At 40.5% G+C, this 23,313-nt stretch overlaps 1 protein-coding gene across 9 annotated transcripts in view; it reads left to right on the forward strand.

Annotated features, from left to right (window-relative positions):
* tenm4 (teneurin transmembrane protein 4) overlaps positions 1-23,313 on the forward strand; it is a 626,167-nt gene that overhangs the window by 262,406 nt on the left and 340,448 nt on the right. For 5 of the 9 annotated variants that reach the window (XM_034168462.1, XM_034168463.1, XM_034168464.1 and 2 more), the window contains 2 exons: positions 1,603-1,701; positions 3,429-3,664. In XM_034168462.1, the coding sequence (XP_034024353.1) occupies positions 1,603-1,701; positions 3,429-3,664 (335 nt within the window). The remainder of the gene's footprint in view (positions 1-1,602; positions 1,702-3,428; positions 3,665-23,313) is intronic. The other 4 variants (XM_034168466.1, XM_034168469.1, XM_034168468.1 and 1 more) reach the window with 1 other exon arrangement.

Consider the following 23,313-nt stretch of genomic DNA (forward strand, 5'->3'; position numbering starts at 1 on the left):
CAAAAACACTAAAGCACAAACAAAACTTTCTTGGTAGAAGTAAGAGGAAAGATGTTTCTAAAAATGGTTTTTAACTTGTCTGAAATACGTATTAGAAAGTTTAAGACCCCTGTCTTCCGCCATGCACAAATCAGTAAGGTTTTTAACTGATGCAGTTGCCATATTCATGCCCAGCACCTATTTGCCCCCGGGACATCAAACTAAATTGACACAAAATAATAAGGAAATAACAGCAATAACTAATGGAGACAATGTGACTTTAATAACTCTGGTTGCTACCTTTTCTTCTTCTCTGCAGCTGGGACTGTGGAGTTTGGGTGGACAAACTGGAGGATTCAGGTTTCACAGGGGTGAAAAAAACATCATTGTAATGCTTAACAACCCATACTTTTATGCAAAACAACATTACAAACAGGAAGAAGAAGCAGAAATCCTATATTGGGACTCATCTCCAGATTCCATAGCGTCAAGCGGATGAGAGTCTATGACTTTCCGTGGATGGAACTCCAGTCCAACACAGGTTACTTCCTCAGCACAGCCCAGTTCCCATTTACAGCTGGGTGAACTGAGACAATGTAGAATGTCTTGTCCAAGGACACAAACAGGTAGAATGAGAGGGATTCCATCCAAGGTCAACATACTGGTAGACCAGCTTTTTAATCGCTCAGCTACTTGCTGTACATAAACATGAAGCACACCCCCAACCTTATAACAGGCAAATAAGATAACTCCATCAGGCCATAGCACACCAGGACAGGATATGGCAATTAAAAATAGGTGATCAGCTCCAATGTAAACTACAAATTGCAACATTAAAAGAGTAACAGATTTATTTGCATGTGGGAGGTTCATCTAATATTCCATATGGAACAGCCACACCATGCCTCATGCATGGTGGTGAGTGAACACATCACACAATGGAATAATAATGGTGTTAGAGGAGGTAATGTTCCCATTGGTGTTTATCAAAGTTACAGTTGGGTACATGGGTGCTTGCTTTGACAGTACACCCCCTTTTCCTCACCATAAAGCTTCTTAGCATGTTTCCCTTGGTGACCTGTAGTACAACATAACTGTGCGCTTATAAAGGACATGATAAGTGATACCCTGATTGGTTGATTTTTATGAAATGCCTACAGAAGGTGCACAATGCAGCCTTGCATAATGTGAAACAGTAATCCAGCTCCTTGCATGCTCTCCATTATGCTCAGAAATATTCTCCCTCAAGGTAGCAATGTGCATACTTCCACACCCTGCAAAATAGAAGTGGAAGGTAGGGGTTATGTTTTCTTATAATTTCACCCTAAAACGAGCCACAATACTCTCCGTAATGTTTATCATAACAGCTTACGGACAAGGGCAGGAATCATACAATAATCGGTATGGGTGTACACAAATTAGAGAAACAAGACATCTACATTATCTATCTTTTGTTGAAGTAGTTCCATAAGGGTCTAAGCTCCTTTTGTCCTACAGTGTGTTTCTTGATGTCCATTTGTATGTTGTTGTTGATGTTGCTTTGTGATGGCACATTACTGTACTGGTGTGTCTTGCACGCACATCTCACACCAGCTTCATATCCATCTTTCCACCTGTGTGTAGAAACATAGCAAAGCAGGCATTCCTAGAGACTTTACAGGACAACCCCATTGAGATGGACGTTCTGGCATCAGCACACCACGATGCCTCGTTCGGCGACGGGTATGTTGCATGTTTGCTATCTGGCCCATGCTACTGTCAGAAACTGCTTTGCCATGAAAACGTGCACATTGTGATGCCTGGATGGCTTTCCCATCAAACAATGTTTTTTTTTTTGGTTTCATTTTAAATGCCAGCAACCATCAGTGTATGTATCCTGCAAGCCCGAATCTTTGCCGTATCTGTCTCGCCTCCTGTTTAATGGAACCAACCGTTTGCTTAAGTGACATGTTTGTTGTGCTGCTTTTGATTAATGTTGGATCAGACTATGAACCCCTTCCTGAGAAAGAAGCTGTCAGGTCTGTCCTGATATTTAGTCTCAGTGACTTTCCACATCATGCATTATAATGTGACACCATGTCACTTCTGCTCAGGAGCTTATTGTAAATGTGCCAGTGAAAGGTGCTGGACAACAGTGCCACTGCCACTGACTCGCTGATGGGCTGATCAGGCAGCACTGGGGCATGCAGCTCTACACATGTTTTCTAAGATAACCGGCCATGTTTTTCAAGGGCGAATAATTCTTCTCACTCGTGTGCTGCAAACTCATATGCAGTCTGTTGCCTCTGGATAGCTCTGATACACAGTTACAGGGATTTGCTCTATACCATGCTGGCATGAATACATAACCAAGGCTTTGCTACGGCCGCTCGTCCTATAAATTAGATTTAATATTGATTCACAGTTTGGTCTTAGCAAAACCATTTGTCAGGGGCATCAAAGTGAAATTGTTGAAGAGGCACCATCCAGGTTCTGTCCACAGAGGAATAGCATGCTACAGAACAATCAGAGAGAGAGAGCTAGTATTCATTGAAGTGTTTCAAAATCGCCAGAGATCCTTTGGTTTATGGATAATTTTCCCTTGATGACACAAGCAGTTGTACATTTTAAGTATTGTTTTGATACACCTAATGATTAATTAAGACAGGTCATGGAAAACTTTGAAGGATTTATATTGGTGGTAGTATATCAAGCAGTTTGCTACAGAATGTGATTGTGTATCGTGTGGAAGATGTTTACACTACTACTCATGGAAATCGAAATACTACCACTTTTATTGGACTCTGCTGTTGCATATGTATTTTTTACAGTGTCTTGTACAATGCTTGTCAGGTCGGCCTCATTATATGGTTGCCCAAGTGAAATGTCATCAATAAAACCACCCCTTAGAAAGAGGCATTTTGTGTAAGTGCATTTTTGTGTGACAATCGCACAGATTTGATATTTAACAGTGTGAAATATTGTGCTGTGGAAAATAAGATGTGTCAGATTAGCTCGCTGTGACCACACACACTATTGACTTAAAGGGAGTCTTTGGGCTCCACTAAGATCTCAAAGATGTTGTGACACGATTGGTCGCGGTGGCATGTTGTGACCCATGATTAGCTAAAGACATTCACAGCAGTTTATGACAAGCTAAGTGAATTGTATAAAAAGGAAATTGAATGGGGGCGGGGGGGTGGTGTGTGCACACATGGCTGCCAGAAGTTTCATTCCCATAAATGTGGTCATATTTAATTGTAGATAATAAGGCATGCCACAGGGCATATTTGAGATCAAAACTTTGGCATTCTCACAAATCTAATTGAAATATGACAGTGGTAACAGTGCGAAATGTTTTGAGGAAAAGAATTGCTTGGAAATGAATGGCAGAGTAATGTGATGATTGGTATACTGAAAGAAAAAAATGTGTTTTATAACACGTGTCATAACAGTCATGTCCTTCCCAGGCACTTCCTGTTCAAACCCGGTGGAACATCACCAATGTACTGCACAACATCACCAGGATACCCTTTGACCTCAAGCACGGTCTATTCGCCTCCCCCGCGCCCTCTGCCACGGAACACCTTCTCTCGACCCGCCTTCAGTCTGAAGAAACCCTACAAGCACTGCAACTGGAAATGTGCCGCACTCAGTGCCATCCTCATCTCGGTCACATTGCTCTTCCTGTTGGCCTACTTCATTGGTGAGTCACCCCCAAAGCTCCTACACACCAGGACGGGGTGCCTCTGCTTAACACCTCCATCCTCACGCCTTCACCACAGACACATCCATACTTCTTTGTGTTTGCTCTTTCATCCATTTTAATAGTGTAGATTTTGTTACGCCCGATTTTTAAGAGTATTGTTATATCGGGACTCAAAGACTGACTGGTGCCACCCACACACCTTGTCTGAAACAACATTGGACATAGATTGGCTTGACTGAAGCAGCAGAAATGATTGAGATGGTTTCTGGCTGTGGTGAACAGGTCATATAGAGCAGAATTAAAAAGACATCAACTACACCTGAAGAGATGATGGTTTATTGACAATATTCATCTTACTCGATTTGTGATCTGTGACATCTGAGTGGTGGCATTAAAAATGTTCTGCTCTTTTTGGCTGTTGCCGGTCTGTAAGAGCAGAATACAGCTCCATAAATAACTAAAAATAGAAGTGCTGGTTAAAATGGATTATTCTTTTAAAATCTGTTTGATTTCATAAATGGATCATATATCTGTACAGTTTTTTTTTTTCTTTTAGGAGTAACACTTACCTGTTTTGCATTCGTAGTTCTTGTGGTCATAATTCCACAGTGATATGACATTTCATTCCATTTTACTAGCAGTTTGTCAGACAGACTACAACCCCTGGCAAAAATTATGGAATCACCGGCCTTGGAGGATGTTCATTCAGTTGTTTAATTTTGTAGAAAAAAAGCAGATCACAGACATGACACAAAACTAAAGTCATTTCAAATGGCAAATTTCTGGCTTTAAGAAACACTATAAGAAATAAGAAAAAAAGATTGTGGCAGTCAGTAACGGTTACTTTTTTAGACCAAGCAGAGGAAAAAAATATGGAATCACTCAATTCTGAGGAAAAAATTATGGAATCACCCTGTAAATTTTCATCCCCAAAACTAACACCTGCATCATATCAGATCTGCTCGTTAGTCTGCATCTAAAAAGGAGTGAACACACCTAGGAGAGCTGTTGCACCAAGTGGACTGACGTGAATCATGGCTCCAACGAGAGATGTCAATTGAAACAAAGGAGAGGATTATCAAACTCTTAAAAGAGAGTAAATCATCACACAATGTTGCAAAAGATGTTGGTTGTTCACAGTCAGCTGTGTCTAAACTCTGGACCAAATGCAAACAACATGGGAAGGTTGTTAAAGGCAAACATACTGGTAGACCAAGGAAAACATCAAAGCGTCAAGACAGAAAACTTAAAGCAATATGTCTCAAAAATCGAAAAATGTACAACAAAACAAATGAGGAACGAATGGAAGGAAACTGGAGTCAACGTCTGTGACCGAACTGTAAGAAACCACCTAAAGGAAATGGGATTTACATACAGAAAAGCTAAACGAAAGGAATCATTAACACCTAAACAGAAAAAAACAAGGTTACAATGGGCTAAGGAAAAGCGATTGTGGACTGTGGATGACTGGATGAAAGTCATATTCAGTGATGAATCTCGAATCTCTATTGGGCAAGGTGATGATGCTGGAACTTTTGTTTGGTGCCTTTCCAATGAGATTTATAAAGATGACTGCCTGAAGAGAACATGTAAATTTCCACAGTCATTGATGATATGGGGCTGCATGTCAGGTAAAGGCACTGGGGAGATGGCTGTCATTACATCATCAATAAATGCACAAGTTTATGTTGATATTTTGGACAATTGAAAGGATGTTTGGGGATGATGAAATCATTTTTCAAGATGATAATGCATCTTGCCATAGAGCAAAAACTGCAAAAACATTCCTTGCAAAAAGTCACATAGGGTCAATGTCATGGCATAGGGTCAATGTCAATGAGCAGATCTGATTTGATGCAGGTGTTAATTTGGGGGATGAAAATTTACAGGGTGATTCCATATTTTTTTCCTCAGAATTGAGTGATTCCATATTTTTTTCCTCTGCTTGGTCTAAAAAAGTAACCGTTACTGACTGCCACAATCTTTTTTTCTTGATTTCTTATAGTGTTTCTTAAAGCCAGAAAGTTGCCATTTGAATTGACTTTAGTTTTGTGTCATGTCTGTGATCTGCTTTTTTTCTACAAAATTAAACAACTGAATGAACATCCTCTGAGGCCGGTGATTCCATAATTTTTGCCAGGGGTTGTAGTTGATTAAAGGTTGTACACATTTTATAAATAAAATACCTTCAACTGGAATCTGCAGGGAAATTATGTAATATTTTCTTCTCCTTTAACTTAATTTGTGAGCAAATAATCTGTGATATGTGGTCATTGTGTACTATCATAGTGTTATGCAGCTTGTGACTTCATAAAAATTTTTAGGCAACTTTGCAGTTATTTTTTATATATATATTTTTTAACAGGAGGTAAGGCACAGGAACTGATGTCAAAATTATAATGATCAGATCACATCTGCAATGCAGCTGTCAATAAGCACAATCAGTATAGTAGAAATACTGTGCATCACATTGAATGAAAAATAATGCATATGATAATCTGCCTCCTACGGTTTTCTGTTTGAACAGGAACCGGAACATGAAAAGGCAAAACAAGCGAAGTAAAAAAAATAAATAAAATAAAATAAAAATAAATAATAATAATAATAATCAAGAAATTATTAGAATACCAAAAATATTTTTAACAGGGAGGGAGAGGAGGAGAGGGGGTCCATCAATCATGAGAGAAAGAGTTGAGAGAGCGAAAGAATGTTAAAAAGGGAAGCCATTTGTTATAAAATTTATCAGTTACCTTTCACTGAATATCTAATCTTCTCAAGCTTTAAAAAACACATGGTGTCATTGAGCCACTGAGCACTACAGGGTGCTTTAGTTGACTTCCAGTGAAGAAGAAGATGCCGTCTTGCCAATAGAGAAGTGAAAGCTAAAATATCTAATTGGTTAGAGGTAAACCTGGTATGGTCTTCTGGGAGCCCGAATATGGCGACATGGGGTGATATTTTTATGGTCTTTGAAAATATTTTTGACATGGTATCAAAGTAGTTCTGCCAGAAGCGAGACAGCAAGGAACAGGAGTAAAACATATGAGTTAAATTGCAAAATGGAGCTTGACATTTGTCACAACTGTCAGTGACAGTGGAATAGATTTGTGAGAGTCGAGCTTTGGAATAATGGACTCTGAACAGTACTTTAAACTGTATGAGGGTGAGACGAGCATAAGCTGAGCTTGTATAAATTTTTTTAAGATCAATGTCCCACCAGTTATCTTCCAAATTCAAGCCCAGTTCTTGTTCCCAGGCAGCCTTGACTTTGGTGACTGGTGTGCAATCAGAGGACAAAATCTGATTATAAACTTTAGATATGAGTGACTTCTGGAGTGGGTCATGGCTTAGAAGATCTTCCCAGTGTAGACTTGGTGGTATTGAGGGAAAATGTGGAAACAAGTCCTTAGCACATTGTCTAATTTGAAAATAACGAAAAAGATGAGATGGTGGAAGATTAAATTCTACTGAGAGATCTGAGAAGCTGCGAAAAATACCGTCCTTGTAAAGATCTTTAAAACGTTTCAATCCTTTGTTATGCCAAGCAAAAAAGGTTGAATCTGTAATTAATAGAGGAGTTAAAGTAGACTTTGCAGTTATGACATTGCATGTTTATTTGGCTATAAATGTTGAAAACAACAGTTGCACTACTCAGCTTCCAGGCAGTGTTATTTTGACAAACAGAAGCAAATAAATTAGACATTATCACTTCTTTACATGAACATAATAATCAAATACTGAAAACTTAGATATTGTTGAAAATGAGAAGAAAACACAAGAAAATGCAATGCTTACAAATTTGTGTTGTTACTTTACACAATGATTGAAATTTTGTACAGCTTTAACTTTTTAAAATAACCACCAGTGTTCACTAAATAAAAGTAAAAGAACAATTAAAAAAAAAAATCTAAACAAAAAAGGGGTTAATGCAATGGGGAGCAAAGGCCATTGCTCCCACTGAACCTATTTGGGTTTTTCCAGATTGCCACATCAGATCACCACAGTCACCAACTGCCTGTGGCCTCTATTATGTCCAGCCCACAGGGTGGGTTTTAACCCTCTGGGGTCTGAGAGCATTTTTTGGACAGTTCACTCACCTGGCATAAATGTTTTATTATTGCTGTTAATAGCTCTCCCTGCATCCCACAATCACGTTTTATGCCTCTTTTTTTTCACGACAACCTGTGCTTTCAGAATATATATGTTTTTGTTATGTTTTGTAAGTGTAATAAAGGTTTACAATCAACAATAGGCAAGGAAAAAATAAAGCGAAAAATAATTTTCCCCACACATTTATTCAAAACACACAGCAAACTATAATAAACAACTGTTTTGACACTTTATAAAGGTAATTTGATGTATTGTGTGAAAGGCTGTACAACAAAAAGGTTCAAACAATAAACACAAATGCACATTTTGAACAATATAATCAAAATGGTCTGTGTGTTTTGTTGTCCATTGATATGGTAAACAGTGATTTACGTAGAGAAAGCAAGAGAGTTATCCAGTAACATTCAAATGCAAACTAGCAGAGCAGTCCTGATAGTTACACACGCTTTGTTTGAGCACATGAGATTGTCATCAGAGGCTGTCCGTCTGCTCCTGCTTTCACTGATCGCTGTGCGTAATGGCGCAGGGCACACTGAGTATGTACTAATAGTATGTACTCATTGGAGCACCCAGGGGGCTATTCAAAAGGGCCAACTACACTCAACAAAAATATAAACGCAACACTTTTGGTTTTGCTCCCATTTTGTATGAGATGAACTCAAAGATCTAAAACTTTTTCCACATACACAATATCACCATTTCCCTCAAATATTGATCACAAACCATTCTAAATCTGTGATAGTGAGCACTTCTCCTTTGCTGAGATAATCCATCCCACCTCACAGGTGTGCCATATCAAGATGCTGATTAGACACCATGATCAGTGCACAGGTGTGCCTTAGACTGTCCACAATAAAAGGCCACTCTGAAAGGTGCAGTTTTGTTTTATTTGGGGGGGATACCCGTCAGTATCTGGTGTGACCACCATTTGCCTCATGCAGTGCAACACATCTCCTTCGCATAGAGTTGATCAGGTTGTCAATTGTGGCCTGTGGAATGTTGGTCCACTGCTCTTCAATGGCTGTGCGAAGTTGCTGGATATTGGCAGGACCTGGTACACGCTGTCGTCCAGAGCATCCCAAACATGCTCAATGGGTGACATGTCCGGTGAGTATGCCGGCCATGGAAGAACTGGGACATTTTCAGCTTCCAAGAATTGTGTACAGATCCTTGCAACATGGGGCCGTGCATTATCCTGCTGCAACATGAGGTGATGTTCTTGGATGTATGGCACAACAATGGGCCTCAGGATCTCGTCACGGTATCTCTGTGCATTCAAAATGCCATCAATAAAATGCACCTGTGTTCTTCGTCCATAACAGACGCCTGCCCATACCATAACCCCACCGCCACCATGGGCCACTCGATCCACAACATTGACATCAGAAAACCACTCACCCACACGACGCCAGACACGCTGTCTGCCATCTGCCCTGGACAGTGTGAACTGGGATTCATCCGTGAAGAGAACACCTCTCCAACGTGCCAAACGCCAGCGAATGTGAGCATTTGCCCACTCAAGTCGGTTACGACGACAAACTGGATTCAGGTCGAGACCCCGATGAGGACGACGAGCATGCAGATGAGCTTCCCTGAGACGGTTTCTGACAGTTTGTGCAGAAATTCTTTGGTTATGCAAACCGATTGTTTCAGCAGCTGTCCGAGTGGCTGGTCTCAGACGATCTTGGAGGTGAACATGCTGGATGTGGAGGTCCTGGGCTGGTGTGGTTACACGTGGTCTGCGGTTGTGAGGCTGGTTGGATGTACTGCCAAATTCTCTGAAACGCCTTTGGAGACAGCTTATGGTAGAGAAATTAACATTCAATACACGAGCAACAGCTCTGCTTGACATTCCTGCTGTCAACATGCCAATTGCACGCTCCCTCAAATCTTGCAACATCTGTGGCATTGTGCTGTGTGATAAAACTGCACCTTTCAGAGTGGCCTTTTATTGTGGGCAGTCTAAGGCACACCTGTGCACTAATCATGGTGTCTAATCAGCATCTTGATATGGCACACCTGTGAGGTGGGATGGATTATCTCAGCAAAGGAGAAGTGCTCACTATCACAGATTTAGACTGGTTTGTGAACAATATTTGAGGGAAATGGTGATATTGTGTATGTGGAAAAAGTTTTAGATCTTTGAGTTCATCTCATACAAAATGGGAGCAAAACCAAAGTGTTGCGTTTATATTTTTGTTGAGTGTAGTAACACATCACTCCTGAAAATGATCTTTGGCTTTTCACGTGAGGTGAATCTGCCCTACGATTGGATTTTGGAAAACCATGTGACTTTGAACCAATTCTGATTAGACACTCACATTGTGCATGTCATCACACAGCTTCTATGAGGAGTACAAAGATGGCCGATGGCTGGCTCAAAAGTCTGCGGAGTTAACTTATCAGCAAAAAAAAAGTAAGTTTCTATCTCATATCATTAAAAAGTTATTTATAATTTAGTAAAGCTTCATTGTAGCCGTCGTATATGACGGCGCCGGCCCCAGAGGGTTAAAGATCACAACTAACGTACAATGGCGGACCAATCTGTCTACTACAAGGTTTGTTCAGCATTCTTCCCTCCAGATCAGGGCTATGTTAAAAAGCAAATATACACCAAAACTATTTAGCGCTAACAATGCATGTTATGTGCATGGTAAAAGTAAATTTTCCATACACAGCACTGTTATTTGTTCAATGATTTGCCTTCAGCGATTATGGCAAAAATCTGACTTTTACATTTGAGTTTTTCTTACATGGGTTAGCTGCCCATTATGGATCGATACAGTCACATGTTCATTTTCATGTCAGTGCCTCCCCTCCATGTGTCTTCCATGGCACTGCACCAATGAATAATGAATAAATTTACATATTAAATAAGAAGCTGGTTGGATGTGACAGATATGTGAGAGAATTGTGCTGTCTGAACACCCTTTGTCGTATAGCACTCAGCCAGGGCACACCTCATGGTGCAGAGCACAAAGAGTAATAAATACAATTAAATTAAATAAACACCACTGTTGGACAGGCTACATTTATGAAGTCGACAAGTTAATTAAGAAGTCAGCAGGACTGCACACTCTGCTGTTTGTTTCAAAATGGAACGAGAGAGAGAGAGACAGACAGGCAGAGAGAGAGGACGAGAGGAGCAGATTGTACAAACAGCAAATCTTGGGAAAATTGTGCAAAATCTATTTCTATTCAATGCCATAATTTAATGTCTTATTTCTAAAATAAAATATAAAGCATATGAAGTTCCTTGTTGAAGGACACAGGCAGGTAGTATGACTGGTTGTGGAACCTGGGTCCACATACGTGGCGATCCGACAAATTCTCAGGATGTCCCAGAGAGCAGTCTGAACAACTGAAGCAATTGCTTTGTGAAAATCAACTTTGACTGCAAAGAGGTACTGCCTATCCTCACGCTTGCATTCTATGAGTACCCACAGGGCTAAAATACAGTCAACAGTTGACTTCTTGGGTGCAAAGCCCGACTGTTCCAGTCACTTGGTAGCAAGTAGTTGCATCCTATTAACTCATTGAGTGCCAGCCATTTTCAAAGTTCAGAACATCCCAGTGCCAGGATTTTTCAGCATTTGAGTGTTATTTCAAGACCCATAGAAAATTGAGTTCTATATCCATGTCAACAACAAACATACCAAAAGAAACTTCAGACTTTCCTTTATCATCAGAAAAAAAACCATTTGTTTGTACCTCTTTCCATTCTTTAGTAATTGTCTGCAGAACATGGGTGGGTATCACTAAAAATGCTGATTTCTGACAAAAAACAGAAAATTGGCTTTTTGTGACAAGCAACATTTCAAGGAGAAAATGTCTTTGATTATAATTGTTTTTGCTTCAGTGACATCTCAAACATTATGAAAAGTGATCCTATTGTATAATGCACCAAAAAAAAAAAAAACGTCAGGGGAGGGACTCCGTCTGTCTCTTCTCTCTGCGGCACTTCTTTTCCCTCTGGCTCCCGCGTATCGGACCTTTTTATTTTTTTCAAAAACCTGATTTGCTTGCATGAGCCTGTCGATTGCGTCATTTGCTTGTAAGCAGCCTTTGTGTGAGGTGTGTGTCGTGCGCTCGGCGTTTTTTCATTCCAAGGAAAAAGATGGAACGACTGGAGCAGCGTGATTGCATCACAGTTTGACAGACAGCCAGGTGGAAATCAGTCGGATTAGGAGCGGTACAACTGTAAGACGTCCGCACAACGGTGGAGAGCGAGCCGCGCTCCGGTCCACACTCACACTGCTACCACCCACAGAATGGGTTCCCTTGTGATTACAACTCTTTTTACACAAGCTAGATCAGCTGATTACCCCCCCCATAAAAAAATGTAATTGGCGCGATAATACATACATGCTTCCCTTAGGCAGTATTATTAGACGGCATTGCTTAAATTTTCATTGTTACGCAGATGATACCCAGCTTTATGTATCCATGAAGCCAGAGGACACACACCAATTAGCTAAACTGCAGGATTGTCTTACAGACATAAAGACATGGATGACCTCTAATTTCCTGCTTTTAAACTCAGATAAAACTGAAGTTATTGTACTTGGCCCCACAAATCTTAGAAACATGGTGTCTAACCAGATCCTTACTCTGGATGGCATTACCCTGACCTCTAGTAATACTGTGAGAAATCTTGGAGTCATTTTTGATCAGGATATGTCATTCAAAGCGCATATTAAACAAATATGTAAGACTGCTTTTTTGCATTTACGCAATATCTCTAAAATTAGAAAGGTCTTGTCTCAGAGTGATGCTGAAAAACTAATTCATGCATTTATTTCCTCTAGGCTGGACTATTGTAATTCATTATTATCAGGTTGTCCTAAAAGTTCCCTGAAAAGCCTTCAGTTAATTCAAAATGCTGCAGCTAGAGTACTGACGGGGACTAGAAGGAGAGAGCATATCTCACCCATATTGGCCTCTCTTCATTGGCTTCCTGTTAATTCTAGAATAGAATTTAAAATTCTTCTTCTTACTTATAAGGTTTTGAATAATCAGGTCCCTTCTTAACTTAGGGACCTCATAGTACCATATCACCCCAATAGAGCGCTTCGCTCTCAGACTGCAGGCTTACTTGTAGTTCCTAGGGTTTGTAAGAGTAAAATGGGAGGCAGAGCCTTCAGCTTTCAGGCTCCTCTCCTGTGGAACCAGCTCCCAATTCGGATCAGGGAGACAGACACCCTCTCTACTTTTAAGATTAGGCTTAAAACTTTCCTTTTTGCTAAAACTTATAGTTAGGGCTGGATCAGGTGACCCTGAACCATCCCTTAGTTATGCTGCTATAGACTTAGACTGCTGGGGGGTTCCCATAATGCATTGAGTGTTTCTTTCTCTTTTTGCTCTGTATGCACCACTCTGCATTTAATCATTAGTGATTGATCTCTGCTCCCCTCCACAGCATGTCTTTTTCCTGGTTCTCTCCCTCAGCCCCAACCAGTCCCAGCAGAAGACTGCCCCTCCCTGAGCCTGGTTCTGCTGGAGGTTTCTTCCTGTTAAAAGGGAGTTTTTCCTTCCCACTGTCGCCAAGTGCTTGCTCACAGGGGGTCGTTTTGACCATTGGGGTTTTTACGTAATTATTGTATGGCCTTGCTTTACAATATAAAGCGCCTTGGGGCAACTGTTTGTTGTGATTTGGCGCTATATAAATAAATTGATTGATTGAAATTGATTGATAACGCATCTTTTTGGCGCTGAGCGTTACTATCTGAAAAGACATGTTTAAGCGTCAGTGGCACTCAATGAGTTAAGAATGATCTTTGCAAGCACCTTCCCTAGCACAGAGAGCAGTGCGATACCCCTATAATTGTTACAATCCATGCAATCAGCCTTTCCTTTCCAGATTGGTACAACAATACCTTTCTTCCAATCTGTAGGAATTATACTTGTCTCCCAGTGTGAAACAAAAATTGTTTACAATGCCAGAAGAACAGCATTTCCACCCACCTGGAGGAGCTCAGCTCCAATGCCACAAATCCTTAGAGCTTTCCCCACCCTCAGTTGTTTCACAGCCTTTGCAAATTTCATCAAGATTTGTTGGTTCGCAGTGACACCAGAAATGTTGAACATCCCAGCAAAAGCATCAGCCTTATGCAACTGTTTGTATAAGGCAGTTGTATAAGGAATTAGAAATACACTTATGAGTAATAGCTGTCATTCAGTTGCCAAAGCAGTGCCTTTTCAGAGGCATTTATATTTAAAAATTTTCAATCAAATTTACTGTCATATACACCTTTATTCTCTGTGCTTCAACATTACACTGTGATATAAATTTTAAGCCATACCGTCCAGTAGTGAGGTCAACCTGGAACCCGCAGGCATCCATTGTTTGACCCGCGGGTTGGTTGTGGGTAATCTTGGTGAGGAAAAGTACCATGTGCGGGCAGGGCGGGTCAAGTGACAAATTAGAGTTCCCACCAAGTAATTAATAATTTATAGATATGCTACAGGCTCTGTAAATGGCATACAACAGGTTAAGATGTGTGATTAGTTCCATCTTCTCTCTTTTCTTTTCTCTCATGCCCACATGCCAGAATGCATTCTCATCGATTGCTTGATATACTGTGTTTACGTCATCACGACAGAATTTCTGTCATCTGCAATGGAAAGCTGGAGGTGACAACGTGAATCTCTGTCATTTTTCACACAACACAGACAGTTATGTACTTCATTGAAACATACAGTGTTTTGCACAGCATTATACTAAAACAGATGGTGCGCTCTGCGCTGCTTGATAGATTATTACCAGAACCTACATCTCAAAAATTTCTCTGCACCAGTCATAATTGTGAAATGTAAATTTGGTAAATCAGTGCATATTATTGTGCTGTCATGACAGATTGGGTGGAAGCAAATGTGACAAAAACCCTGGCCCACGCATCCCTACTGCCCAGCCTGGGGTACCGACCGTAGTTATGGAGTAACCTATGATGGCCTGGAATCCCATTCAGCGGAGTCACGGATTCTTGAGCCACTTCACACTGTTGTCTCTAGGTATACAGTGGCTTGTAAAAGTATTCAACCCCTTGGTATTTCACACATTTTAATTTGTTTATGGTATTTCAAATACAAAAAGTAAATCAGGCTTCTCAATATAAAAATTTCTAAAATTATCTTCCTTAGAGTCAAAGTGAAAGTAAATCTCTACAACTTTATATAAATTAATTCAAAGTATAAAATCCAAGATGATGGGTTGCATAAGTAATCAGCCCCTTTGGAATAATACCAGTAAATGATTAGTTTAATTGCCAGTTTTCTTCAGACAAGTCAGGGGATGGATACATGAACATTTCCAAGTCACTGACTATGTCTTGAACTTTACTTACATCAGTTATGAAGAAATACGAACAGTATGGCACTCTATGGTAAATTTGTGTGGAGTAGACAGTTCTCAAAAACTGATTGACTGTGCAAGAAGGAGAAGAGTGAGGAAAGCCGCCAAGACACCCAGACAACCCAGAAAAAGTTACAGGCTTCTGTGGCTGTAATTGGAGAAATTGTGCACAGTGCATGTTTTGCATTTTGTATCTCCAATTATACAGCTTCAGGATGAAGTGGTACAGAGGATCGTTTTACTAAAAAGAAGACCTGAAAGTTCAGCTACAATTTGCCAGAGGGTACATCTGAGATGTAAGCCTAGATTTAATATTTTGGTGAAAGAAAATCCTCCTCTGTACCACTTCAACATGAAGCTGTATAACTGGAGATACAAAATGCAGAACACGTACTGTGCACAATTTTTCCAATCACAGCCACAGAAGCCTGTAACTTCTTCTGGGTTGTCCGAGTGTCTTGGTGGCTTTCCTCACTCTTCTCCTTCTTGCACAGTCACTCAGTTTTTGAGAACTCTCTACTCCATACAGATTTACCATAGAGTGCCATACTGTTTGTATTTCTTCATAACTGATGGAAATAAAGTTAGACATATTCAGTGACTTGGAAATGTTCATGTATCCATCTCCTGACTTGTCTGAAGAAAACTGGCAATTAAACTAATCATTTACAGGTATTATAGGGGGTGATTACTTATGCAACCCATCATCTTGGCTTTTATATTTTTAATTGATTTATATCAAGTTGTAGAGATTTACTTTCAGTGTGAGTGTAAGGAAGATAATTTTAGAATTTTTTATAGTGAGAAGGCTGATTTACTTTATGTATGTGAAATGCCATAAACAAATTAAAATGCCTGAAATACCAAGGGGCTGAATACTTTTGCAAGCCACTGTATGTACCAACCCAGTGCACCTCAGCCTGTTCAGGGCTTTCTTCATTAAAGTCAAAACATACTAGAGAGTTAATCACAGCAACAGCTCCAGCAAAACCTTTTTGATTAAACAAAGATTGGAGGTGAGGGAGGATTCTGGGCAAAGGCCAGTTTTTACTTCTAGACTGCTGCATACCTGAGAAAGAGAAAGAGGATTATATGCAACCACATGGCACAATGTAAAAAAAACCAAAAACTTTTTATTAGTCCTGCAATGATTAACTGATTATTGGTAAACTATTTTAATCAACTACAAACTACACTATCAGACTAATTTAATCAACAACTATCTTCAGAATTGTTTTATTTATTTATTTGGTCTTTTTTATAGCCAAGTTGTCTGATTTCATCTTCTTAAATGTGAATACTTTCTACTTTATTTTCTCCATGTGGCAGGTAACTGAATATCTCTGAGTTGTGGATAAAACACAAAACATTCAAAGGCATCATCTTCGGCTCTTGAAAACGCTGATTGACATTTTTGTTGTTGTTGTTTTACCATTTGCTGGCATTTTATGGACCAAACTACCAATTTATTAATTGAAAACATAATTGACAAATTAACAGGATAAGAAAATAACCGTTAGTTGCAGTCTTGTTTTTGCCTCACCCATGTGTAGTCCATGTGGCACTCACATGCACGTCGACTCCGCTGGAATTAAAAAATAAGCTCATTTGTTGAGAAAAATTCTGCAGCCGGTTGAACAGTATGAAAGAGCTCAGTGATGACTTCAGACTTGGTGAAACGCAGGAGAATTTTAGCATGAAGAGACTTGGCCTTACTTCAGATGTTCCATGCCGCTTTGAGAAGGCTTCACAAACTTTTCAGGATTTGGTGTATGTTTCAGATAATGACTGTGTTGGTGATGAGTATTAGATGAACATGATTATGCTGTTGATAATAAAATGCATTTTTTTAATGACAGGATTTATGGTGCACAATTGCACGAGTGCAGTGCTTTGAGGAAAAAAAAAATCATGCAGTAATCTGAGACGATGGTCCTCTGTCGGAAAATGGTGGATTGTCTTCTCTGGGTTGGGGAACATTATTGCCCCAAGTAGGGAAATTCAAGTATGTTGGGCGGTGGTCCGCAACTGGGGCAAGATAAAGCACAAGATTGACAGAGGGATTAGGGGTCCGTCTGTGGTCCCACAGACACTGTACTGAGCCATTGTGGTGAAGAAAGAGCTGAGCCAGAAGGAGAGGCTCTTGGTTTACCAGCCGATTTACACTCCTATCCTCACCTATAGTCATGAGCTTTGTGTAATGACCGAAAGAACAAAGTCACAGATACAAGTTACAGGAATGAGATTCCTCCATCATGTATCTTCGGGACAGGGTGAGACGCTTCAATATCCAGTAGAGCTGCTGCTTCTTCACATTGAAAGGAGCCTGTTGAGGTGGTCTGGGCATCTGCTGTGGATGCCCCCTAGTTATCACTTGGGGGGGGGTCTTCCCGTCACACACTAAGACAGGGGTGCCCAAGTTCGGTCCTCGAGACTCGTTAGCAGGCTTTTAACGAGCCTTTCATTGGATTCAGGTGTGTTGGAGGAGGGAGACAACTAAGAGTGTCAGGAAGGTAGATCTCGAGGACTGAACTTGGGCATCCCTGCACTATGATATCATGTTTCCCAGCTAGCTTGGGAACATCTTGGGATCTCCCAGGAAGAGTTGAGGATAGGGAACTGTGGGCTTGTCCTCTACTACCATGACCTGGACCTGGATAAACATCATAAAATGAACAAACGAATGTTTGGTATCACAGAATCACATAAGCTTTCACTTTCTTCTGTTCCTTCAGGGTCAAATTGAGTAGAATCTGATTATTCTTTTTTCCCCCTCACATCATTTGAATTTCAGAACAGTGCCATGATTAAAATATGAATCAGTTGGTTGCTGCTCATGATGGTAATTTACACCAAGCAGTCATTCAGCAGTTTAGAATCAGTGAAGAAGCTCTGAGTAATTCCTGGTTTGGTGCCCACTGCACACTGGTATCACAGGTTTGGTACTATATGTGGAAATACAGTGGGTGCTGGCTGTTTCTGCTTTGTGTGACCTGACCTAAAGCCAAAGAGCACCATCAAGATGACAGTCCTTCATCAGACTGTCTAATTATACGCCGGTAAACCACTTCTCTGTGCACCACAAGTAAATATGTTGGAGCCCAAACCCCACCCTCCGATCAGATAATCAAGACTGAGGGCTGTGTTTAATTAAAGGCTGATGAGAAAATACATTTAATTTCAAGTGTAATTAATTATTGAGGCCTATAATTGGGAGCTCTGGGTGAAGTGCCTAATGAACCCAATTATACCTCGTGACAGATGCTTTGACTTGCAGCACAGTTTTCGTTGTCAGAGCTTTAAATGGACACATTTGGAAGTACAGGAAGGTTCAGGGCGGAAGACAGTGCTGTTGTCTCAGTGGTCGTTCCCTCATTAGCACATTGCTTATGTGTCCCCAATTTTAAGGTCAGCAGTATCCTCCCATGTTCACTTCCGTTCACTGTGGGTATCTCGCCAAGGACAAAGAGGTTTGGTCCCAGAAAGAATATTTTCCTGCATGTTCATTCAACCTAGAAAAGGCTTCCCTGCATCACCTACTTTATCCACCTCAGCCTTCCACTCACTCCTCCAGAGTTGTAATACTTTCTTTGATTTTTGGCTTTTCATTATCCCTCTGTGATATTTGCAGTATCTAGCTCCTAAATGAAAAATAGAGCTCTGGTAGTTCAGTTTTAATCTTCAGGAAATGCTCTACTGAGTTTGACGGTAAATGTTTAATTAATTTTAAATGTTACCTGCACTTATAGCTATAAAAATAATTCAAATCCAATAATGATTTTATTTTTATAATGGTGACAGTAAAGCTTTATTTCGACAATTCTTGCAGTTGCTTATTGGTAGTGCAGAGTAGGTAGCTCAGTGAATACGGAGGTGGGCTACCCGTCTGTAGAACTGGGTTTGATTCCTGGTCATGTCGTTGGCCAAAGCACTTTATCTCTATGTTCTCAGTCCACCCAGCTATAAATGGGTACCACCCTTAGGTGGGCAAATAACCTACAACAGACTGCCGTTACGGGGAGTCATAGTCTTCCATGCACTTAATGCTACAGAATCTGGGCATAAGTGGTAGACCTCAGCGCCTATACATTATTGGACATAGTACTTCTTGCTTTCTACTGACCACACCCAGATGACTACTTGCTTGCTGGACAAATCCTCTGTCCATATTCATTTTCATCAGAAAGAGCAACAGATTCTGTTTATTTGAAATTTTTTTTTTAGAGAAATACAGCATGCAGTGTGCCTTATCCAAGTTGAGAAACAGGACTGTATACATGTCAGTTTACCTTTTTCATGACAGTTCAAATTAGAAAAGGAAAAAAGACAGAAAGAAAGAATGAATGAATGCAGTCGATTTCCAAATTTTGATAAGAGGGATTGTAAGAGAACAACACTGAATATACATCAAACCGTCCAATATTATCACATAGCTCTACAGAGCTTTGGGACAGATATTTCTGGACACAGTGAAAAGACAAACTGCAGTTATGTTTTGTATGAACAACCTCTAAAATGCTAACCCAACCATTTATCCATTATGATATAAAGATATTTACTGTACGGTGGAGCATGTGAATGATGCTCTTTAGTAGTGTTCTAGGCATGTACTCAAAAAAAATTGTTCCACCTTACATAGAAACATTCTGATTGTAGTGCTGCTAGGAGTTGTCTGTTCTTGTAGACTCTATGCAGTTGATGTCACGAGATCACATGATCCACTCTGTTGGTGGGCAATGAGTGGCTAATGGCTAAATGTGAGAGGTACATCTTTGTTTTAAACAAAAGGAGTCAGTGTGACTTATTGTAAAAGTTGTCTTTTTTATCAACTGATTTTTATGAAGTGTTTTGTTTAGAAGCTTATATGTGAAATAAAAGTTCAGTTTCTCAGCAGGTTTTACGCCGGATGACCTTCCTGACGCAACTCCACATTACATGGAGAAATGTGGCAGGGGTGGGATATGAACCCGGAACCTTCTGCACTGAAACCAAGCGCATTAACCACTATATATATATATATATATATATATATATATATATATATATATATATATATATATATATATATATATATATATATATATATATATATCTGGAATCCCAGTTTTATTTTTATTTTTTGTTTTTTCCACATTCTGATCACCAGCAAAATGTCCAAGTCTAAAAGTAAGTCTAATTGAGATAGAAAAACTTTGCCAGTTGCTGCACCTGTAACTATGGCGGTGATAAGCCATTTGCTGGAAAACCAGAGAGCTGTGCTGTCTGCGTACTTCAAGGCTTTATTTGAAAGTTTGTCGTCCAAGCTGAACAGTGTCCAGTCTGTAGTGTATTACGACAGTTTACGCATTAATTCTCTTGAATCTGGGCACACTGATTTTGATCAGCGTTTGGACCAGCACAAGGCCAGATACTCTGCACTATGGAAAGACGAGTGGTTAAAATCCAAGATGACAGACCTGGAGGGATTCAACAGATGCCAGAATATTGGAATTGCAGGTTTACCTAAGGCTATTGAGGGTCCACACCCTTAAACCTGGTTCACACGGCACTATTTTAAAATTATCTGTAGGTTTCCAAAACCTGAGAGAGCACACACGTGGAGATAAGAAATCATAGATCGAACAGTTTTGGTTGTACAGTCTGTGGTGTGCAGCCACACGGTGAAGTCAACACACCCCACACAAACAGATTTCACACACGAACAGATTTCACACACAAACATTCCCAGGTCAGACAGGAAACTGCACAAAACCTCTCGAAATTAAATGTGACTTCAGAGTAAACAAACGGAGATAGTTTGTGGACTATTTCTAACAGAGAAAAAATAAACGATACAAAAATAAAAAGAAAAGCTGTTCTTTAAAGGAGTGGAGACAGAGCGACCACTGGACTTTCTGGTAAGCCATAACGGCTGTTTAGATTTTAGATTCCGCTCTGTGTGTCTGTCACCTCGCTTTCTGATTGGCTACACGTCACATTCAGCAGGCTGCGTGCTCGTTTGTGGTTGGGGGACACCACACATTGTGATATTGGGCCAAGACAATCCAACATGTTGAATATCACGGTCTGAGCAATCCTGATGTCCTTCTAAGCAGACTACAGCGCTATTAATGCACCACACATGACAGGAATATCTGAGAAGTTTATCTTTGGACCCATCACGATAGTTGGTGTGTCCTTACGATTGATGGAAGGGGAAGATCGGGTCGGAAATTTGCATAATTATCTTGTGTGTGAACCAGGCGTTATGTTTTTTTTCTCGCAACACCTCGTCAAAGTTTTTGAAACGGAGGTGCTTGCTTCACCACCGGAATTGGACAGGGCGCACTGACGTTTAGCTCCTAAACCGGCCCCTGGAGGTTAACCCGACCAGTTATCTTGCGCTTTCATCGTAATCAAATGAAAGATTTGTGGCCTCATATACAAAGCGCATATATGCACAGAAACCTGGCGTTTGCCATCTCCACAACCACATGCAGATGTATCAAAAGTGACTTGACCGTGGAAATGTGCGCTGCGTCATGCAAAAAACCTGGCTGGCGTAAACACACTTCTACAGCTGTTGTGCTCTTCCACATGTACAGGTGACGCAGGGAGCCATTAATAGTGTGAAAACAAGAAGTCATCACAGTGATGTGCACATCAGAGACACAATGATGAACATTACACACCTACATGTTTGCAATTATATATGTGGATATAAAACCATGTGCAAAGTGATGCGTAAAATGGCACAAACAGTGGCGTTGTTAGAGGACCTTGGAAATGGTGCAATCCGACATGAGAGTGTAATCGGAGATTGTGAGGATTTACTTCTAAATGAGGATAATTGGTTCATAAACCGATTTCTATAACCAAGGCCACTGTTATAGGAGGTGCACACAGAACTGTGGTCGGCCCAGAGCGCAATACGGCCTGTGCCCACACAGGTGCTGACCACACTGTCATGGCATCAGTCAGGAGCATGCCAGTCAACTTTGCTGATCAGACAGGGGTGTGCCAGTCAACTTTGCGTCGAGCTGCAATCATCCAAATGTCATCAGATACATTCCAACATTACAGCACATTTTGTAGCGAGAGCCAGTTTCCCCGAATGTAATCGGAGGAATTAACTGCGCACATGTTGCTATAAAGGTGCCATCACATGATGAGTTTGTTTCTGTTAATAGGAAACATTTTCATTCCATCAATGTTCAAATCATATGTGGAGGCTGCACAGTGCGCGATTGGGGTGGTGGTGTTGTTTTTAAATAGTTTATTCGTGTAATAACGAAACGAAACGAACGAAACAAAAACCAGCATGGACACATTTGGGCATGTGTGCATTCAAATATGTTTTTATTATTATTATTAATGTCTTGTTTTTATTTTTGGTTGATGGTGAGCTGCAGAGCTTCTTAAGAGGGTTCCTGTGCTCCGTATTTATCAATAAGTGCGTGTGTAATTTGTGAATGGTCAGCGGAGGCGCGCCTCACCTTTTTAGCATCAGTGTGTGCGCACTTCGTCGCTCCCACGAACATTTTTCCAGTTTCACGATTAATCCGTTTAACTGCGTATTGAATAAACTGTCCCTGCCTGTCTCCACGTAATTTCCAGTCATCTGTAGTAGAATTTCCTTCCTGTGTTCATGTTGTCTGATGTGACGTCGTGGGGAATCCCTGCTCAAAGGGTATATTTACATGAAATTGCATATATAATTTATGCCTACGCACACTTTCATACATCTGAATATACGAGGTCTGTTAGAAAAGTATCAGACCTTTTTATTTTTTGCAAAAACCTGGTGGATTTGAATCACGTGTGCTTGCATCAGCCAACCTTTAACCTTCGTGCGCACGCGTGAACTTTTTCAAGCCTGTCGATTGCGTCATTTGCTGGTAAGCAGCCTTTGTGTGAGGACGTGTAGTGCTCTCGGCGGATTTTCATTGCAAGGAAAAAGACGGAATGACTGGAGCAGCGCCGTATCAAATTTTGCCAGAAACTGGGCGACAGCCAGGTGGAAACCATTCGGATGATTCATACGGCTTTCGGTGACGATGGTATGAGCATCACACAGATTAAGGAGCGGTACAACTGGTTTAAAGACGTCCGCACAACGGTGGAGAGCGAGCCACGCTCCAGTTGGCCATCAACATGCTGAAATGACCAGATCATTTCCAAAGTGAACGCTGTGGTGATGCGGGGC

This window comes from Thalassophryne amazonica, chromosome 4 (genome assembly GCF_902500255.1).
Source record: "Thalassophryne amazonica chromosome 4, fThaAma1.1, whole genome shotgun sequence".
NCBI lineage: Eukaryota > Metazoa > Chordata > Actinopteri > Batrachoidiformes > Batrachoididae > Thalassophryne > Thalassophryne amazonica.